The 17,588-nt window shown below is 40.1% G+C and overlaps 1 protein-coding gene across 1 annotated transcript; it reads left to right on the forward strand.

Annotated features, from left to right (window-relative positions):
* Positions 1-463: 463 nt before the first annotated feature.
* Positions 464-11,475, forward strand: LOC115139402 (neuromedin-B receptor-like). Its single transcript, XM_065026354.1, has 4 exons — positions 464-678; positions 902-1,108; positions 6,120-6,465; positions 10,677-11,475. The coding sequence occupies exons 1-4, from the start codon at positions 464-466 to the stop codon at positions 11,058-11,060; spliced, it is 1,152 nt and encodes a 383-aa protein (XP_064882426.1). The 3' UTR covers positions 11,061-11,475.
* The last annotated feature ends 6,113 nt before the right edge of the window (positions 11,476-17,588 follow it).

The raw sequence follows: 17,588 nt of genomic DNA on the forward strand, positions 1-17,588 counted from the left end.
ATTAACATTCAGAAGCCATACCTTCAATGGCTTTCTTTTAACTCCCGTATGGGGATTAAGCAAGCGAAACGTTCGTTTATGTTCTGATTTAGGCTACTTCACTCCCCCCTCGAATTACCTCTGTGAGTCTCTCCCCCTAACTTTACCACCCTCACTGCTTTCCCTATTTATGGCATTTCTATAACCCTTCACTTTCCCCAAAGAAGGACACCATACAGCTCTTACAGATGCGGCGGGCAGGACAATGAGTGGGTTCAGATTCGAAAAATTACTTATTGGATTTTCCTTATTGGCCCCCCCAAAAACTCATCCTAATTCACACATCTTTCCAAGCACAGCTTTCTCATCCTAAACGTGACAATTGTATTTGGTGCTAATACAGTAGCCTAGCATAGCCTATAGTTTATTCCGTTTATATTCGATAAACGTACCACTATGAAACGGTATGTGAGTAGCATTGACAATGCTACACATCACACGCAAAACTGGTGTGACTTCTTTTTCCGTCATCGTTGCTGTAGACTACGCTATGCGTGTTGAAAAAGTGCCTCCTTTTGCGCTTCAGTCATTGTGGCTTGAGTCGCGCAACACTGACATTTCAGCACTTTCTTGGAGGGCCAGCTACCGCGCCTCAGACTTGCTTTGGAAAACGGTCATCCTCAATGCCATTTTATCAAGGTGATTATTGAACAAATCCCTGAGAAGCAATGGATAATATTTTAGAGAACGTATCTTTTACTGGACATTCTGTCTTTTACAACTTTACTGACGATTGGATACCTGCTGAAAGAGAAACTATTGATTTTATTATAAGATGTGTCATACCGACTGTGTATATTCTGATCATAACGATTGGATTGTTGGGGAACATTACCTTGGTTAAGATTTTTATCACCAACAGTGCAATGAGGAGCGTCCCCAACATATTTATTTCGAGTTTGGCAGCTGGGGATCTTTTGCTTTTGGTCACTTGTGTTCCAGTGGATGCGTTCAGATACTTCTTTGAGGAGTGGATCTTCGGTGTTGTGGCTTGCAAACTAATTCCGGTCATTCAACTCACTTCAGTCGGAGTCTCGGTGTTCACTCTCACTGCACTAAGCGCGGACAGGTAAGATGAAGAATAGGATAATGTGAAATATCCTCAATGCCAATATTGTTATGTATACTGTACCTAATTTACGTCATTGTAAATGTTATGGCAATTGCATGCTAACGTGATAGAACAATTAACATACAGTGCCTTCGGGAATGTATTCAGACTAGAGGTCGACAGATTATGATTTTTCAACTCCAATACTGATACGATTATTGGAGGCTTTTGCAAAAAAGCCGATACTGATTAATCGGCTGATTTAAACATAAAAATAATAATGTATTTGTAATGAAGACAATTACAACAATACTGAATTAACACTTATTTTAACTTAATATAATACATCAATAAAATCAATTTAGCCTCAAGTAGATAATGAAACATGTTCAATTTGGTTTAAATAATGCAAAAACAAAGTGTTGGAGAAGAACGTAAAAGTGCAATATGTGCTATGTAAGAAAGCTAACGTTTTCAGTTCCTTGCTCAGAACATGAGAACATATATGAAAGCTGGTGGTTCCTTTTAATATTCCCAGGTAAGAAGTTTTAGGTTGTAGTTATTATAGGACTATTTCCCTCTATACCATTTGTATTTCATTAACCTTTGACTATTGGATGTTCTTATAGGCACTTTAGTATTGCCAGTGTAACAGTATAGCTTCCGTCCCTCTCCTCGAAGTAGCAACAACAATGACAACAGCCACTACATCAAAGCGTTACCCATGCAGAGCAAGGGAAACAACCACCCCAAGCTCAGAGGTAGTGAAGTTTGAAACTCTATTAGCGCGCGCTAACTAGCCAGCCATTTCACTTCGGTCACACCAGCCTCATCTCGGGAGTTGATAGGTTTGAAGTCATAAACTGCTTCTGCCTACCACCACTTAGATACTTGTATGCTCAGTCATATATGCAACACAGGACACGCTAGATAATATCTAGTAATATCATCAACCATGTGTAACAATGATTGATTTTTTTTTTTTTACCTTTATTTTACTAGGCAAGTCAGTTAAGAACAAATTCTTATTTTCAATGACGGCCTAGGAACAGTGGGTTAACTGCCTGTTCAGGGGCAGAACAACAGATTTGTACCTTGTCAGCTCGGGGATTTGAACTTGCAACCTTCCGGTTACTAGTCCAACGCCAACCACTAGGCTACCCTGCCGCCCCAAATACACATGTAAATAAGATATATATATATATATATAAGATAAGTTTAATACTAGCTTGCAACTTACCTTGGCTTACTGCATTTGCGTAACATTTGCGTCCTTGTGGAGTGCAACGAGAGAGAGGCAGGTCTGCGTTGGACTAGTTAACTGTAAGGTTGCAAGATTGGATCCCCCGAGCTGACAAGGAGAAAATCTGTCTTTCTGCCCCTGAACGAGGCAGTTAACCCACCGTTCCTAGGCCGTCATTGAAAATAAGAATGTGTTCTTAACTGACTTGCCTAGTTATAAAAATAAAAAAATTAAAATAAAAAAATACCGATTTCCGATTGTTATGAAAACGTGAAATCTGCCCTAATTAATCGGCCATTCCGATTAATCGGTCGACCTCCAATTCAGACCACTTTCCCCACATTTTGTTACGTTACAGCCTTATTCTAAAATGGATCGAATATTTTTTCCCTCAGGAATCTACACACAGTACCCCATAATGACAAATCGAAAACCGTTTAGATATATTTGCAAATGTATACAAATAAATACCTTATTTACATGTGTATTCTGACCTTTCGCTATTAGACTAGAAATTAAGCTCAGGTGCATCCTGTTTACATTAATCATCCTTGATATGTTTCTACAACTTGATTGGAGTCCACCTGTGGTAAATTCAATTGATTGAACATGATTTGGAAAGGCATACACCGGTCTATATAAATAAGGTCCCACAGTTGATAGTGCATGTCAGAAAAAATCAAGCCATGAGGTCGAAGGAATTGTCAGTAGAGCTCAGAGACAGGATTGTCTGCAGCATTTAAGGTCCCCCAAAACACAGTGGCCCCCATCATTCTTAAATGGAAGAAGTTTGGAACCACCAAGACTCTTCCTGGAGCTGGCCGCCTGGCCAAACTGAGCGATCGGGGGAGAAGGGCCTTGGTCAGGGAGGTGACCAAGAACCCGATGTTCACTCTGACAGAGCTCTAGAGTTCCTCTGCGGAGATGGGAAACCTTCCAGAAAGACAACCATCTCTGCAGCACTACACCAATCACCAATCAGGCCTTTACTCTCAGTGGTAGAGTGGCCAGCACCTAAATACTCTGACCATGAGAAACAATATTCTCTGGTCTGATGAAACCAAGATTGAACTCTTTGGCCTGAATACCAAGCGTCACATCTGGAGGAAACCTGGCACCATCCCTATGGTGAAGCATGGTGGTGGCAGCATCATGCTGTGGGGATGTTTTTCAGCGGCAGGGACTGGAAGACTAGTCAGGACCGAGGGAAAGATGAAAGGAGCAAAGTACAGTGAGATCCTTGATGAAAACCTGCTCTAGTCTGCTCAGGACCTCCGACTGGGTCGAAGGGAGCTTCCAACAGGACAATGACTCTAAGAACACAGCCAAGACAATGCAGGAGTGGCTTCGTGACAAGTCTCAATGTCCTTGAGGGGCCCAGCTAGAGCCTGGACTTGAAATCAATCGAACATCTCTGGAGCGACCTGAAAATAGCTGTGTAGCAACGCACCCCATCCAACCTGACAGAGCTTGAGAGGATCTGCAGAGAAGAATGGGAGAAAACCCCCAAATACAGGTGTGCCAAGCTTGTAGCATCATACCCAAGAAGACTAAATGCTGTAATCACTGCCAAAGCTACTTCAACAAAGTACCGAGTAAAGGATCTGAATACTTATGCAAATGAGATGTTTCCTTTTTTTATTTAATAAATTAACAAACATTTCTAAACCTGTTTTTGCTTTGTCATTATGGGGCATTGTGTGTAGACTGATGAGGAAAAATCTATTTTAGAATAAGGCTGTAACGTAAGAAAATGTGGAAAAAGTCAAGGGGTCTGAATAGTTTCCGAAGGCACTGTATGTAATTATTAATGATTAATCCATTTTTATGACTGATTATTTTTAACGACAAGTGTCTGATCCCTAAACTATATCCCCAAGTGTTATCATAATTGAATGCTGGGCAATTGTCACTGACAAATCTGTTCATTTTTTGATTGACAGACCAAGTGTATCCCCAGAATTATTTTAAAGGGATCAAATAGTGTACACCTGCTGGTTGTACTAACGTCAATAAGCCCAATTTGTGTTATATTGTTTTATTCAGGTGAGACACATGGTTAAATGGCCATTTATCGTCCCTGGAAGGAGCAGCATGAATGCGGAGATTGGAATAGATTGATACATGAGACATTCAGGAGGCGTCACAGTCAGAAGTATCTGCGCAGAGCATCATTTATTGTCTGCGTGTGTATGGTTGAGAGGGAGACCCAGCCCCCACTTTCCTTTCTTCTCCTCCACATACCCTCAACAAGACCACTGGTGCTTGGAGACATTGACCTTCTCAAGTGACCATTCTATACCCCCACAAATAGCTTGTCTTCTGGTATTAAGAGCTCCTTCCTCAGCTAAAAGTTCACTGATGTCATAAATTCATGGGCTGCCAAATATTGATTTAGTACATTTAAAAAAAATATTATCAAATTAAAGTCCATGTGATTTTCTGATAAAAAAGAATACCCCATTGTGCAGGCCATGATAGGGGTCAGAAGATGGTGCAGGGCTTTGTAATTAGCCTTTCTATGTCACTGACCGTAATCCAGAGCGATATCATTTGGAGGAAATGTTTGTGTCTCTCTTCACCGGAAATGACCATGACTGTTGGCCATCCCTGTCACTAGGAGCTATTAGGACAGCCATATGGTGAGATTACAGTCTAAAGCTGTTCTCTTTATGGTCTGCCTAGTCCATTTGAGCATGTAATGTGAGCAATGAAAATACACCATTTATATGCTTACCCTATGTGATGGCTTAAAAGAATGTAATCTTGTTAGCACTCCTTTGGGCACTTGCTCTCAAGCATAAAAACACAAAGAAGTGGGATTACAGCGGTTTACTACAATAAATGCATAAGCATTTTCTCTGGTGAGATATCAAAGACTGTCAGTTTTTCTGCGCTTGTCTGTTCTTGCCTGAGGCAGCGTAGTCTTTGACTATGGCGGATTTCTACAGGGGCAGAGGGCAGCTGAGGCTGGTGTAACAGCACAGTCAAGGGCTTCCAATGGAGATTCTCCTCCAAACCAGACATTTAATCAGCAGAAATATAATTTAGAAAACTGTCAGAAGGTGAAAAATCTTCCATCATTGAAGCATAAAAAAAGCCTTCATGCCCTGTGGAGCACACTTCCTCTGTTGCACCCTCATTTAATATATTTCTTCCCATTATATGACTTAGCAGGAATGGATTATTCTGTGCACATAGCACTGAGTGTTGATTTACACAGGAGATAAGTCCAAAGTCTAACCTTCAAATGAGTTGTATTGATCAGCTTGTAAACATTTTGGTTTCAACATTTAGATTCACTTTGGGAGCAGTGCAGGAACACATTGCTGTTTCAGTTGAATAATTAGAATTTCATTCAGTGGCAATTATTGTAATTAATGTGGGTTTGTTGTAGACAGGACAGTAATTAATTAGCTAGTGCAATCATAATGCACTTCATAGGTCTCCTACATGTTTACAATATCACCAACAATCTATGAAGCTACTATTCTGTGCCAATGGACTCAGAGATGCCATGTCTTTGTCAACGCCTCTTAATTTTGCAAAGAGGAAGAAAGTTAATTAGATTGATTAACTATAATCACAATACCATGTCGCTCTGGATATGAGCGTCTGCTAAATGATTAAAATGTAAATGTAAATGATATTTCAATTTACACAAGAAAATTAGAGCAGTAAGGACAGCTGGACATTTAATTGCATGAAAAAGACTGCTTTTAATATAATTTCAAAGGATCAAGATGAAGGAGCACTAATATTTTTCTGGTTTTGTTGTGTTTCCAGGTACAAAGCCATTGTGAATCCTATGGACATCCAGACATCCAGTGCCGTGTTCTGGACATGTCTGAAAGCTGTGTCCATCTGGGTGATCTCCGTCCTGCTGGCGGTGCCCGAGGCCATATTCTCCCAGGTAGTACACATCCAGGACAAGAATGTGACCTTCACTGCCTGCGTGCCCTATCCCCTTTCCAACGACATGCATCCCAAGATCCACTCCATCCTCATATTCCTGGTGTACTTCCTGATTCCCCTGGGGATCATCTCTGTATACTACTTCCACATCGCCAGGACTCTAGTCAAGAGTGCTCACAACATGCCTGGAGAGATCAGTGAGCACACGAAGAGACAGGTAGGTAACAACAGCAGCGACATGTTGCTGCCTGTATCTCAAACATGTCACAAATGAGGTTTGGCTGTTGCAGTTGTGGTTATTTGGATGCTGGACGGCATTTTAAGAACATCAGGTCATTTACTGGATGTCGTTAGCTGCTAGAGTGCACGTTGAGTTAGAGTGCACGTTTGAAGTCAAAGAAACTGAACTGCATCACACGTTTTCTCACTATTTTTGACATAACTCCGGAACCGTTGTTACAGGTTTTCATGGAAGGAGGCTCTAGGTTTTAATGCAGATATTTCCATATGTAGCCTAATACACCAAGTAAGTATTTAAAGTTTGTAAAGGGCAAGTACAGGACATTGTCAAGATGTATCACTGATTGTTGCATGGATGCTTGATCTTTACTGTCTACAGGGGTAAAAAATGATAGGTCAGGGGAAGGGTGAGGTAAATTATAAATGTAAGCAATGATCTGGTCGACTACATTTAATTGAGGGTCCATTGACCAAAGCATAGTAAATCAGATGCTTCTTTGCCGTTAAGAACGTCCAATGAATCATCGAACAAATGGGCTTGAATCCAGATCAGGGCCCACCCAAAACCCAAACCCAGCTTCCAATCACTGACATCCTGACTCAGACCTAGACCTGAACCCAAGTCATAATATATTCAAGTAGCCTCAGGAGCTTGTTGACACTGACCAATGTGAGGTTGTCATCAACAATGAGCAATACATAGTAAACAACTAGTGATGAGTGGTGCTGGAAGGCCTCCATGTGTTGTCTTATTTACAGTCAGTAGGTCCTCCAGTTGAGGGAGCCCTAACCGTCCACTCATTTATGATGTTAGACAACAAGAGGGCTGGGTCCCAGCTATCTTTTAGAGTAGATACAGATTTATACTAGATTCACTGGGTGCGACACATACAAATACAGAAGCCTGGAGGATGACCGAATCATTGCACTTAAGCTTCCACTGTCTCTGCCTCACAGTAATCCCAACTAATCAATGTTATTGTCTCTAGATTTGTTTCTGTTTTTTTGTATTTGAAATCAAATGAGTTAATAATCTGGGTGTACCTTTGGATTAGAAGGACAGCACAGACTATTGACGTGGTGCATTGTGGTTGTGTTCTATTAGACATGCCCTAATGGGGATTGGGCTGTAAAGGCTCAAGTTTCATTAAGAAGAAAACTCTGATAGCATCAGTCCCTATTGAAAAGCAGAAATGTATTTAACATTAATTATATGATAAGCTGCAGAAGCCTGATGAAAGACAGGCTAGAGAGAGAGAGAGAGTGTGTGTGTGTGTGTGTGTGTGTGTGTGTGTGTGTGTGTGTGTGTGAGAAGACGAGAGAGAGAATATGCAGACTAAACATGATTCTGGTAAGTGTTTAAGACATTACAACATATTTATTGAATCACTATCACATCTAACAGGCATGACTTTCTGAATAGTTATAGTAACAGTGGTCTTAACTGCTGTACAGTCAATTTTCAGTAAAGGCATTAGAAATAGGGCTTCTAGATATCATCTAATCTTTTTTTCTTTTGATTTACTCTGGAATAGAGATGGGTCCCTCCAATGGTATTTAATTTTTTTTTTTTTAAATTTTCTATATAGATTTACGATTTAATATGAACAATAATGCTGTCCAGGCAGACACTGCTAGTGAATATGATTTCAGACGTGATATGTATGAATGAAAAGATACAGTCCAACAATCTCCCTTTGCCAGGGGCTGTGTTATGCTGTTATGATAACTAACATTCAGTCTGAGAGGGCATGACATCTCCGTCTATTTCTGTTATTAAAATAGTTTCTACTGATCCAATGCTACAGCTGTTTTAGTAACCGCATCAACTACATTCTATTTCAATGAAGCCCTTTATAAACTTCCCAGAGTCAGATGAACTTGTGGATACCATTTCTACAGCATGTCTCTGCGTACAGTAAGTTAGAGGTAGTTGTGTGAGCCAATGCTAACTAGCGTTAGTTAGACTGGATGTCTATGGTCAGAAAAATGAAGCAGATGGCCAGTCATTGTGCTAACGCTTGTTAGCAATTGCGCTAACGCTAGTTAGCAACTTCTTTCAAACTGCACCCAGAGACATAAAAATGGTAGATCAGTTCTTCTGACTCTGGGGAAGCAGATAAAGGGCTTCATTGCCAAAATCCCAAAGTATCCCTTTAAAAACAATTGAAATGTTTCACCACTTTCTCATCAATTTAGACAAAAATGTAGAGCTTATGAAATCTTAGTTTTACTCCTCTGCTTTTTAAATCTTTACTTCATGTAACATAACCATCTCATTTATAATTAATACCCCACATTTCTTGCAGAGACCAGCGAATACAACAATGAATAACTAACTGTGATGTGTTAATATGCAGAAAATGTTCAGTTTACCTATGAAAGATTGTTGATACTGTGCCAAATCAAACAAAATGACTCAATTTGATATCCCTATCAATGGTTAGCTTTACTATCTTACCAGATATAACAGCTTGCTATTGACTTACCTTTTAATACTCTTCTGAATCATTTGAAGTCGACTTCAATACAAGATACTGTCATGAACAAAATAAAGTCAAATGATCATGCCGTATTCTTCTATTGAAAAACCTAAAAGGATCTTGGGTAGAGTGCCAGGATCACTTGACTTGGTGGCTGCCAATGAATGGCCAGCTAAATCATGACATTTACCCAGGCTATTAAACTTACGAAGGGGTTGATTTTCAGAGCGCCATCTCCTGCTCACCTCACTGATAGGTTCAACTAGGTAGACTTGAAACTATTTTCAAACAATTTTAGCAGTACTCAGAAGCAATAGTCCTGCCATCAGTACTATTTGCCAGCCACTCTACTGTGGAATGAGGTATTGATTGGACTGGACATTTTAGTTTCACATTTCCGCTTACGATGAAAGGTTCTCACAGTGAAGATATCTTTGACACTCCCTTATGCCGGGATACACTACACGAATTCGCCACATTTTGCCATCGCCAAAAATGTTCACGATCGGAGTAAAATTCCATGAATTTGGGCTAGGATCATTACATCGCGACTCACGTAGTTTGAGCGGGTGAAGGACTCACTGATGATGCCTGTCCCGTTTTCCAGACCCCTGTCGGATGCCCTGAAATATTTTGATCGTGCATCTTGCAGTATGAGCAGTGCTACGACGCGATTGGGCAAGGACTACTGCCAATAGCCAATGAGCACTCAGCATGTGATACCAAAACAATGATCGCAAAGAGAGAAGGAACAACAAACAACAGGCACGGTGCGGACGGAGGTGATGAAAGTCAGATTGCTGGAGCTGCGGAGAGAACGCAGCTGCCTTTTCAGTATTACCTACCTCTGTGTCCTACCATGGCACAAACAACAAATATATTGAATAGCAAGTATCTAGCATGCTAACTATAGGCTATAACTTTAATAAAACATGGTATATTACCTCCAATTCCCTCTGTAGAAAGTCCATACCTTCCATATCTGCCCAACCATTTGCGAGTCCACATTCTGCGCCTTCCGTCTCTTTTGATGTATCTGCACATAATAATGGGCACTTGCGCTGCTGGTACATGCAGAGAACAAATAGGCCTACACCTCTGCAGTGTCGGTAGCCTACAGTATGTCGGCTGATGTAGCATCAAACAAATCGCAGAATATGAATACAAAACTGAAGCACATGTACAATCAAGATTTTAATTTGGTAACATTCAAAATCAAATTTGATTTGTCACATACACGTGGTTAGCAGATGTTAATGCAAGTGTAGCTAAATGCTTGTGCTTCTAGTTCCGACGATGCAGTAATATCTAACAAGTAATCTAACCTAACAATTTGTGACATGTAATAATTGTAAAATACAAAATCCTATGTACGGTGTGGGAAGGCCTTAGAGAGCTGACTGAAGGACAATCTAAGTCGAGTACTGGTGGCTCTTGCTTTTGTGTTTGTTCATACTTATTTGGTGTCTCTGGTAGATACTGTATTGAAACTGAAGGACAATAGCCATACTACTGGTAGCCTGTGCAAAATACAGAAGAGAGTGATTTGGACAAATTGTATTTTGTAGGCCTTCTGTATTCCTTCTGGAAGGAGGCCTTCTGTATTTTGTACTCCGTAATCCTTCTGGAAGATTGACAAGGTTTTATGTTGAATATCATCATGCATTTTCAAACACTACATATTTATTTTCTTTCTTTTTCCAAGATGGAGACGAGAAAACGGCTGGCCAAAATTGTTCTGGTTTTTGTGGGCATCTTCGCTCTTTGCTGGTTCCCCAACCATGTCTTGTACATGTACCGCTCCTTCAACTACCGTCAGATCGACTCCTCTCTGTCGCACCTCATCATCACCCTGCTGGCCCGGGTGCTAAGTTTCTCCAGCTCCTGTGTCAACCCGTTTGCCCTCTACCTGCTGAGCGAGAGTTTCCGAAGGCACTTCAACAGCTCACTGCACTGCAAGAGGAAGCCCCACCACGAACGCAACACTAGCTACCTGCAGCATACCTCAGCCATAAGAATGACCTCCATCAAGAAGACCACCCCTACTGTCATCAACGGACATGGCAACAGGCAGGAGGTCACTCTGTAGGTTTAGGTCACCTGATGACATGTAAGTGGTGGGAGTGGCACCAAAAAAAGGTTAAGTGCAAAGCTTTTACAAGGAGAACTATTATGAAAAGGTCATGCATGTGTGCTAAACAGAAAATGCTTTGTTTGTCTATACATTCCCCACAATGCCACATATCACTGCTGATGAGATGATCACCCATGAACTTGAGAGATTCCGGTATGAATTTGTTTATTAGATCACTTTGATAATGCCATTTCCTGTGCTATGTTTGAATGTTTATCTTCAGATGCTCAATGTGACACAAATGTTCAATGTTTTGTTGAGTAAAACATGTCCCAGTATATTGAACTGCAAATGCTACAATATGATTGCTGTACAAAAATATAAAGAAATAATAATATATAGAGTGTGTGTACAGATATATATATATATATATATACACAAATCTTGGTGATCTGTGTTCCAAGACAGAATTATACACAGATCAAGATTTCACAACACAGATCACCAAGATTTTTATTTATTTATATATATATATATATATATATATATATTTGTGCTTTTGGAAAATATTCAGACCCCTTGACTTTTTCCACATTTTGTTACATTACATCTGTATTCTAAAATGGATTAAATAAATAAAAATCCTCAGCAATCAACATACAATACCACATAATAAAGGGAAAATAGGTTTTTAGAAATGTTTGCAAATGTGTGTATATATATATATTTTTTTTTAAACTGAAACGCCTTGTTTACATAAGTATTCAGACCCATTGCTATGAGACTTGAAAGTTTGCTCAGGTGCTTCCTGTTTCCATTGACCATCCTTGACATGTTTCTACAACTTGATTGGAGTCCACCTGTCGTAAATTCAATTGGTTGGACATGATTTGGAAAGGCACACACCTGTATTTATTAGGTCCCACAGTTGACAATGCATGTCAGAGCAAAAACCAAGCCATGAGGTCGAAGGAATTGTCCGTAGAGCTCCAAGACAGAATTGTGTCACAACACAGATCACCAAGATTTTTCATAGAGCTGGCCGTACAGCCAAACTGAGCAATCGGGGGAGTGCTTTGGTCAGGGAGGTGACCAAGAACCCGATGGTCACTCTGACAGAGCTCATCTGTAGAGATGGGAGAACCTTCCAGAAAGACAACCATCTCCGCAGCACTCCACCAATCAGGCCTTTATGGTAGAGTGGCCAAACGGAAGCCACTCCTCAGTTAAAGGCACATGACAGCCCGCTTGGAGTTTGCCAAAGGCACCTAAAGACTCTCAGACCATGAGTAACAAGATTCTCTGGTCTGATGAAACCAAGATTGAACTCTTTGGCCTGAATGCCAAGTGTCACGTGTCACGTCTGGAGGAAACCTGGCACCATCCCTAAAGTGAAGCATGGTGGTGGCAGCATCATTCTGTGGGGATGTTTTTCCAGCAGCAGAGACTGGGACACTAGTCAGGATCGAGGCAAAGATGAACAGAGCAAAGTACAGAGAGCTCCTTGATGAAAACATTCACCTTCCAACAGGACAACGACCCTAAGCACACAGCCAAGACAACGCAGGAGTGGTTCCGGGACAAGTCTCTGAATGTCCTTGAGTGGCCCAGCCAGAGCCCGGACTTGAACCCAATCAAACATCTGTGGAGAAACCTGAAAATAGCCGTGCAGTGACGCTCCCCATCCAACCTGACAGAGCTTGAGAGGATCTGCAGTGAATAATGGGAGAAACTCCCCAAATACAGGTGTAAACGGTCTGAATAGTTATGTAAATGTGATATTTCCGTAAAAGAATATATATATATCAACAATTTCTAAAAACCTGTTTTGGGGTATTGTGTGTAGATTGATGAGGGGAGAAAACTATTTAATACATTTTAGAATTAGGCTGTAACGTAACAACATGTGGAAAAGTCAAGGGGTCTGAATACTTTCGAAGGCACTGTATGTATCGTGTGGTTTCTTTTGCAAACTTTGATAATTCCATGCACAGCATAGCTTCATTGAACATGTACATGAATAAGTTCTAAGAAAGTGTGCTTTCTGAACATGATTAATCAAAGTCTTTCAATTACAGTTATCAGGAGATCATGATTATTGGATTAAACCCACTCACATTAACCAATCCAATCCTATCTCTTCCTCTTAATCCTCCCAATCAGGAAAGCAGTTATAATTTACATAATTTCTGTAGGAAAATGGTCAAATCAATCTGTCTGTTTATTAGTGATATGTCCTAATACACTGATCTCAAGTGGTTAGTCAACAGGTGCCTCACTGGAAAAGGGATTGGTGTCTGTAACCACTGAGCAAACTCAATGGCTGAATCTTCAACTATTTTCTATGGTCTGTCCATTTTCCACCATCATGGAAATTGATTTGTGTTATTCTACCAGAGTTCTCTCTTCTTTCATATTTTGTGATGACTTGAAACATGGTATGTACAATGTAAAACACATTTGTGTTTGACATTTTTCATCATATAATGGACCTACCTCACTGCCACCAATGCAATGTGATATTACGCCCACCTCCTAATTACCGTGGATTTGCTATGCTTGGGTAATTGGAATGGGATCCTCCAAGGCTCCTGCTGTGTGTCTGGGTGATAAATATCCACAGCATGTAATATAATCACAACAATATTAAAAGAATGTCATGTTGACTGTGCCAGGTAAAATTCTGTGAATAATTGTAATGTTATGATACCGTATGCTTTTCAGACCTGGGTTCTGTGTATGTGATTGTGTTATTTAAATACTTATTTTCTGTGTAATGGAGTATTTTCAAATAATGTGGCCCGAATCAACTATTTCTATTAGAAGTATTTTAAAGTATTTTCATTTTTTTTCTATTAATAACCTATTATTTGTTTTTTCAAATAATATTTTCATATGCCTGGGTTAAATACATGGGTGTGTATTTGAGTATTTTCAAATACTTTCCAAGTGTATTTTCAAATACATTCCAATTTTCAGTTACTTGTCTTTTCAAATAAAAAATATTGAAATATTTACATCCAAATGTCTTTGAAAGTAAATGAAATACCACAAATAGTATTTAAACCCAGGTCTGATGCTTTTTTCTTAATATGTATATTTAAAATGCATAAGTATTTACTTTGCATGTGTTGCTATTACATTACTGCACATAATATAAATGTGATCTCATTAATAAATTCTACTCACAAGATGTTTGTCTGTATGCATATTTGACATGCTTCTTAACTTATTCCAACAATCATTAGTCTTATTTATTCAGGACCGTGCCAATGATAAGGTGAGCAACCTGTCTTTATTCGTTTCAGAAAGCACATGCAGTCAGACTTGACACAGTAGAGATCATGTATCTGTTATAAATCATTATTTGTTGTTGTTGAAAAGCTGGCTTTATATCGAGGCCTGATTTGGTTTTTCAGTGGTTTGTCTTTTCATTTCCTCCTGATTATGGAATTCCGAATAGCGTGGCTCACAGCACAAACACGGTGGGCTTATGGCCATAGGAGGTGGGTATTCAAGGAAAATGGACGCCTAGTATAAAGGAGGTTTACTGATGAATTGTGTTAATTGTGCTGTAAATTGTTTATCCATCAACAAGTTGTACAACTTGACAAGGATATTTAAACAGTATAAATCTGTGGCATAAAGTGAGAAACATAACTGACAGTTTTCCTTAGCTTTTACTCTATTACATTGTTTATGAACCACCACACTATTGTGCATCTATCACATGAAATATGACTTTGCTGGAAATACACTGGATATTACTTAATTGTTCACAGGAGAAATATGTACAATATTCAGTATACTGTAGAATCATTATTGTGCGACAATTAGGTGTTTGATGTAACACATTGATGTATTGATGCAAGATGTGCATCATTTTGTCTCAGATGTGCATCATTTTGTGTTCTTACTTTCAACATTTGATAAAACAGTACATTTTTTTGCCACAGGCAGCAGAAAAGACAACCGTGCAGCAAGCAGCAACGTAGACATCTCCTCGATGGCAGCCTCATTAAGGTATATGCATATGTTCTATCCAATCGAATCAACTGTAAACACTTTCAACGATATTGGACAGTAGTGATACCAGTCACTGAAACAAGACCTGGAAGGTGGCTGGCTCTGTGTGATGAACAGTGGTTACTACTAATACCTTTGTCCTGGAGAGAAGCTGGAGGGCCCAGGAGACTGCGGAGGGGGGAAGAACGGCTCATAATAATTGCCGGAACATCGCAAATGGAATGGCATCAAACACCTGCAAACCATGTGTTTGATACCATTCCACTTACTCCACGAGCCTGTTTTCCCCAATTAAGCTGCCACCAACTTTCTGTGCTGGAGAGTATCTGGACAGTAGCTGTGCTTGTGGTACTGTTAACACGGCCTTTATTGATTCATGGTCCCCTCTTCATGGCTTTTAAAGTAGCTAATGAGATCTGTCACTGCCTATCTATGTCCAATGCTAAGACACCAGCACAGTCGCTCTCATTACCTTTCTATTTTCATGTCCATTCAGAAATTAAGTATTGGTGCACCTGCTCGATTGCCTCTTGTAGTGCACAAATGTCTCACACCAAATCTATGTGCACTCAAACTTCAGATGGGCACCTGTGTAAACATGTAATTGGATGATGATCAGAAAAACTTTCAGCATGTGTCTAAAATGGGTCTGAAATGGGTTGACATCTCTGGAAGAACCAAAATCTGACTTGGTATGCCGCCACAGGTTAACATCAACTTTGCTACCAGCAAAGGTCCAGGTCCAATTCAAGCTAGATATATTAACTACACTCTTTGAAGAAAGGGTTCCAAAATGGTTCTTCGGCTGTCCTCATAGGAAAACCCTTTTGGTTTCAGGTAGACCCCTTTTGGGTTCCATATAGAACCCTTTGTAGAAAGGGCTCTTCATGGAACCCAAAAGGGTTATACAAGGAACCAATAAGGGTTCTTCAAAGAATTATCCTATGGGGAGAGCCGAAGAACTGTGTTAAGTTCTAGATAATACATTCTTTGAGTTTTGTGTATCAGGAACACTGCCGGTACCGTGTTAACCCTTCACGTGGACTAGTGGTGTGTGTGTTTGTATGTGTAAACCCTGCCTTACCAAGATCAATGGTGCTTAAACCCTGTGTGTGTGACGTGACAATAATACACATTTACAATAGGCCTATACCAAAAAATACACACAGTATTGTTAGATACATATAGGCCTATTGTAAATGTGTATTATTGTCGCTTTGCCATCTTTATTGCAAAAAGAAATCCAAATACACACCCTTAAGTTACATATTAATTTGATACGGGTAATGAACATTGTTTAGCACAGCAATTGATGAAGAACGTTCTAAAAACATCCCCGACACAAACCGGCAACTGTAATATGGTGGTGGTCGTTTGCAGGGTGGTGACAGGGTGCCATCCATCTGAGAGCCTGTTGAAGCCATCCTTAGAGGACCCTCCTGTCCTCATTCACTGATGCTCTCCCATGGTTGGATCACTGGTGGATATAAAGGATTTTCCAAAAACTATCTGTAATCCGTTATGTTACCAGGAAAATATTGTAATCATATTACAGATACAAAAAACTAGATTACTTCTTGGATTACTTTTAAATTCAGTAAGGTTGTCATCACAGGCCCAGAGGCTTGCCAGAGGTGCTGTTCTAGAATGTCCAACACAGGTGGTAGTGTGAGGAGAATGAGGTCGGTGTACTTCCTAACTCCCTCTACCTGCCTCTAACCAACCTGTTCCTATCTTGTCAGTCAGTTAACACTTAATAGCACTATTATTAGAGATGACTGGGAGCCACTCCCGAAGGGGCTTATCCCACATAGATAGGCAGGCAGTGTAATCCAATTACTTTCATCTCAGGGATTCAAACTTGTGACCTTTAAGTTACTGACCCAAAACTCTTAACGCTAGGCTAAAAGCATTACAGCGTGATTGAAATTTAAAGGCAATGTTCACATGTTAAGGGAGACTGCGTTCATGGTAAATGCTGCGTATGTTGGCTCAATCGGAAATGACCCTTTTAGTGCTTTTTAGCGATACTGACTGGATAGAGCCCTAAACCATGTTCCTTTTTTCAATGCTGAATTGAATGTCATTGAGAAAACCCGAAAGGTGTCATGTTTTTTTTGCAAACATCCTTTCAGAATTTAATCCAATTGTCCCTCGAAAGGCCAACATGGAATTTATAGATGAGATACCAACTAATTGGATGGTTTGTACACTAAACATAAACGCAACAATTGCTGAGTTACAGTTCATATAAGATATCAGTCAAAATAATTGCCATAATCTATGAATTTTACATGACTGGGCAGGGGAGCAGCCACGGATGGGCCTGGGAGGGCATAGCCCACCCATTTGGGAGCCAGGCCCCCGGTTCCACAGAGAATGTTCTCTTGGGTTCATCACACAGAATTAGTTGTTCCCCACAAAAGGGCTTTATTACAATCAGAAATACAAGTAGAGAAATTAACATTCAATTCTCTGGCATCAGCTCTGGTGGACATTTGTGCAGTCAGCATGCCA

Source organism: Oncorhynchus nerka, linkage group LG13, assembly GCF_034236695.1.
Source record: "Oncorhynchus nerka isolate Pitt River linkage group LG13, Oner_Uvic_2.0, whole genome shotgun sequence".
Lineage (NCBI taxonomy): Eukaryota > Metazoa > Chordata > Actinopteri > Salmoniformes > Salmonidae > Oncorhynchus > Oncorhynchus nerka.

Bases quoted from the DNA above. Each gene is read 5' to 3' on its own strand.
- LOC115139402 (XM_065026354.1), top strand. From the start codon at position 464: ATGCTACACATCACACGCAAAACTGGTGTGACTTCTTTTTCCGTCATC. The intron at 1,109-6,119 runs GTAAGATGAAGA...TTGTGTTTCCAG, and splicing joins ACTGCACTAAGCGCGGACAG to GTACAAAGCCATTGTGAATC. The intron at 6,466-10,676 runs GTAGGTAACAAC...TCTTTTTCCAAG, and splicing joins GTGAGCACACGAAGAGACAG to ATGGAGACGAGAAAACGGCT.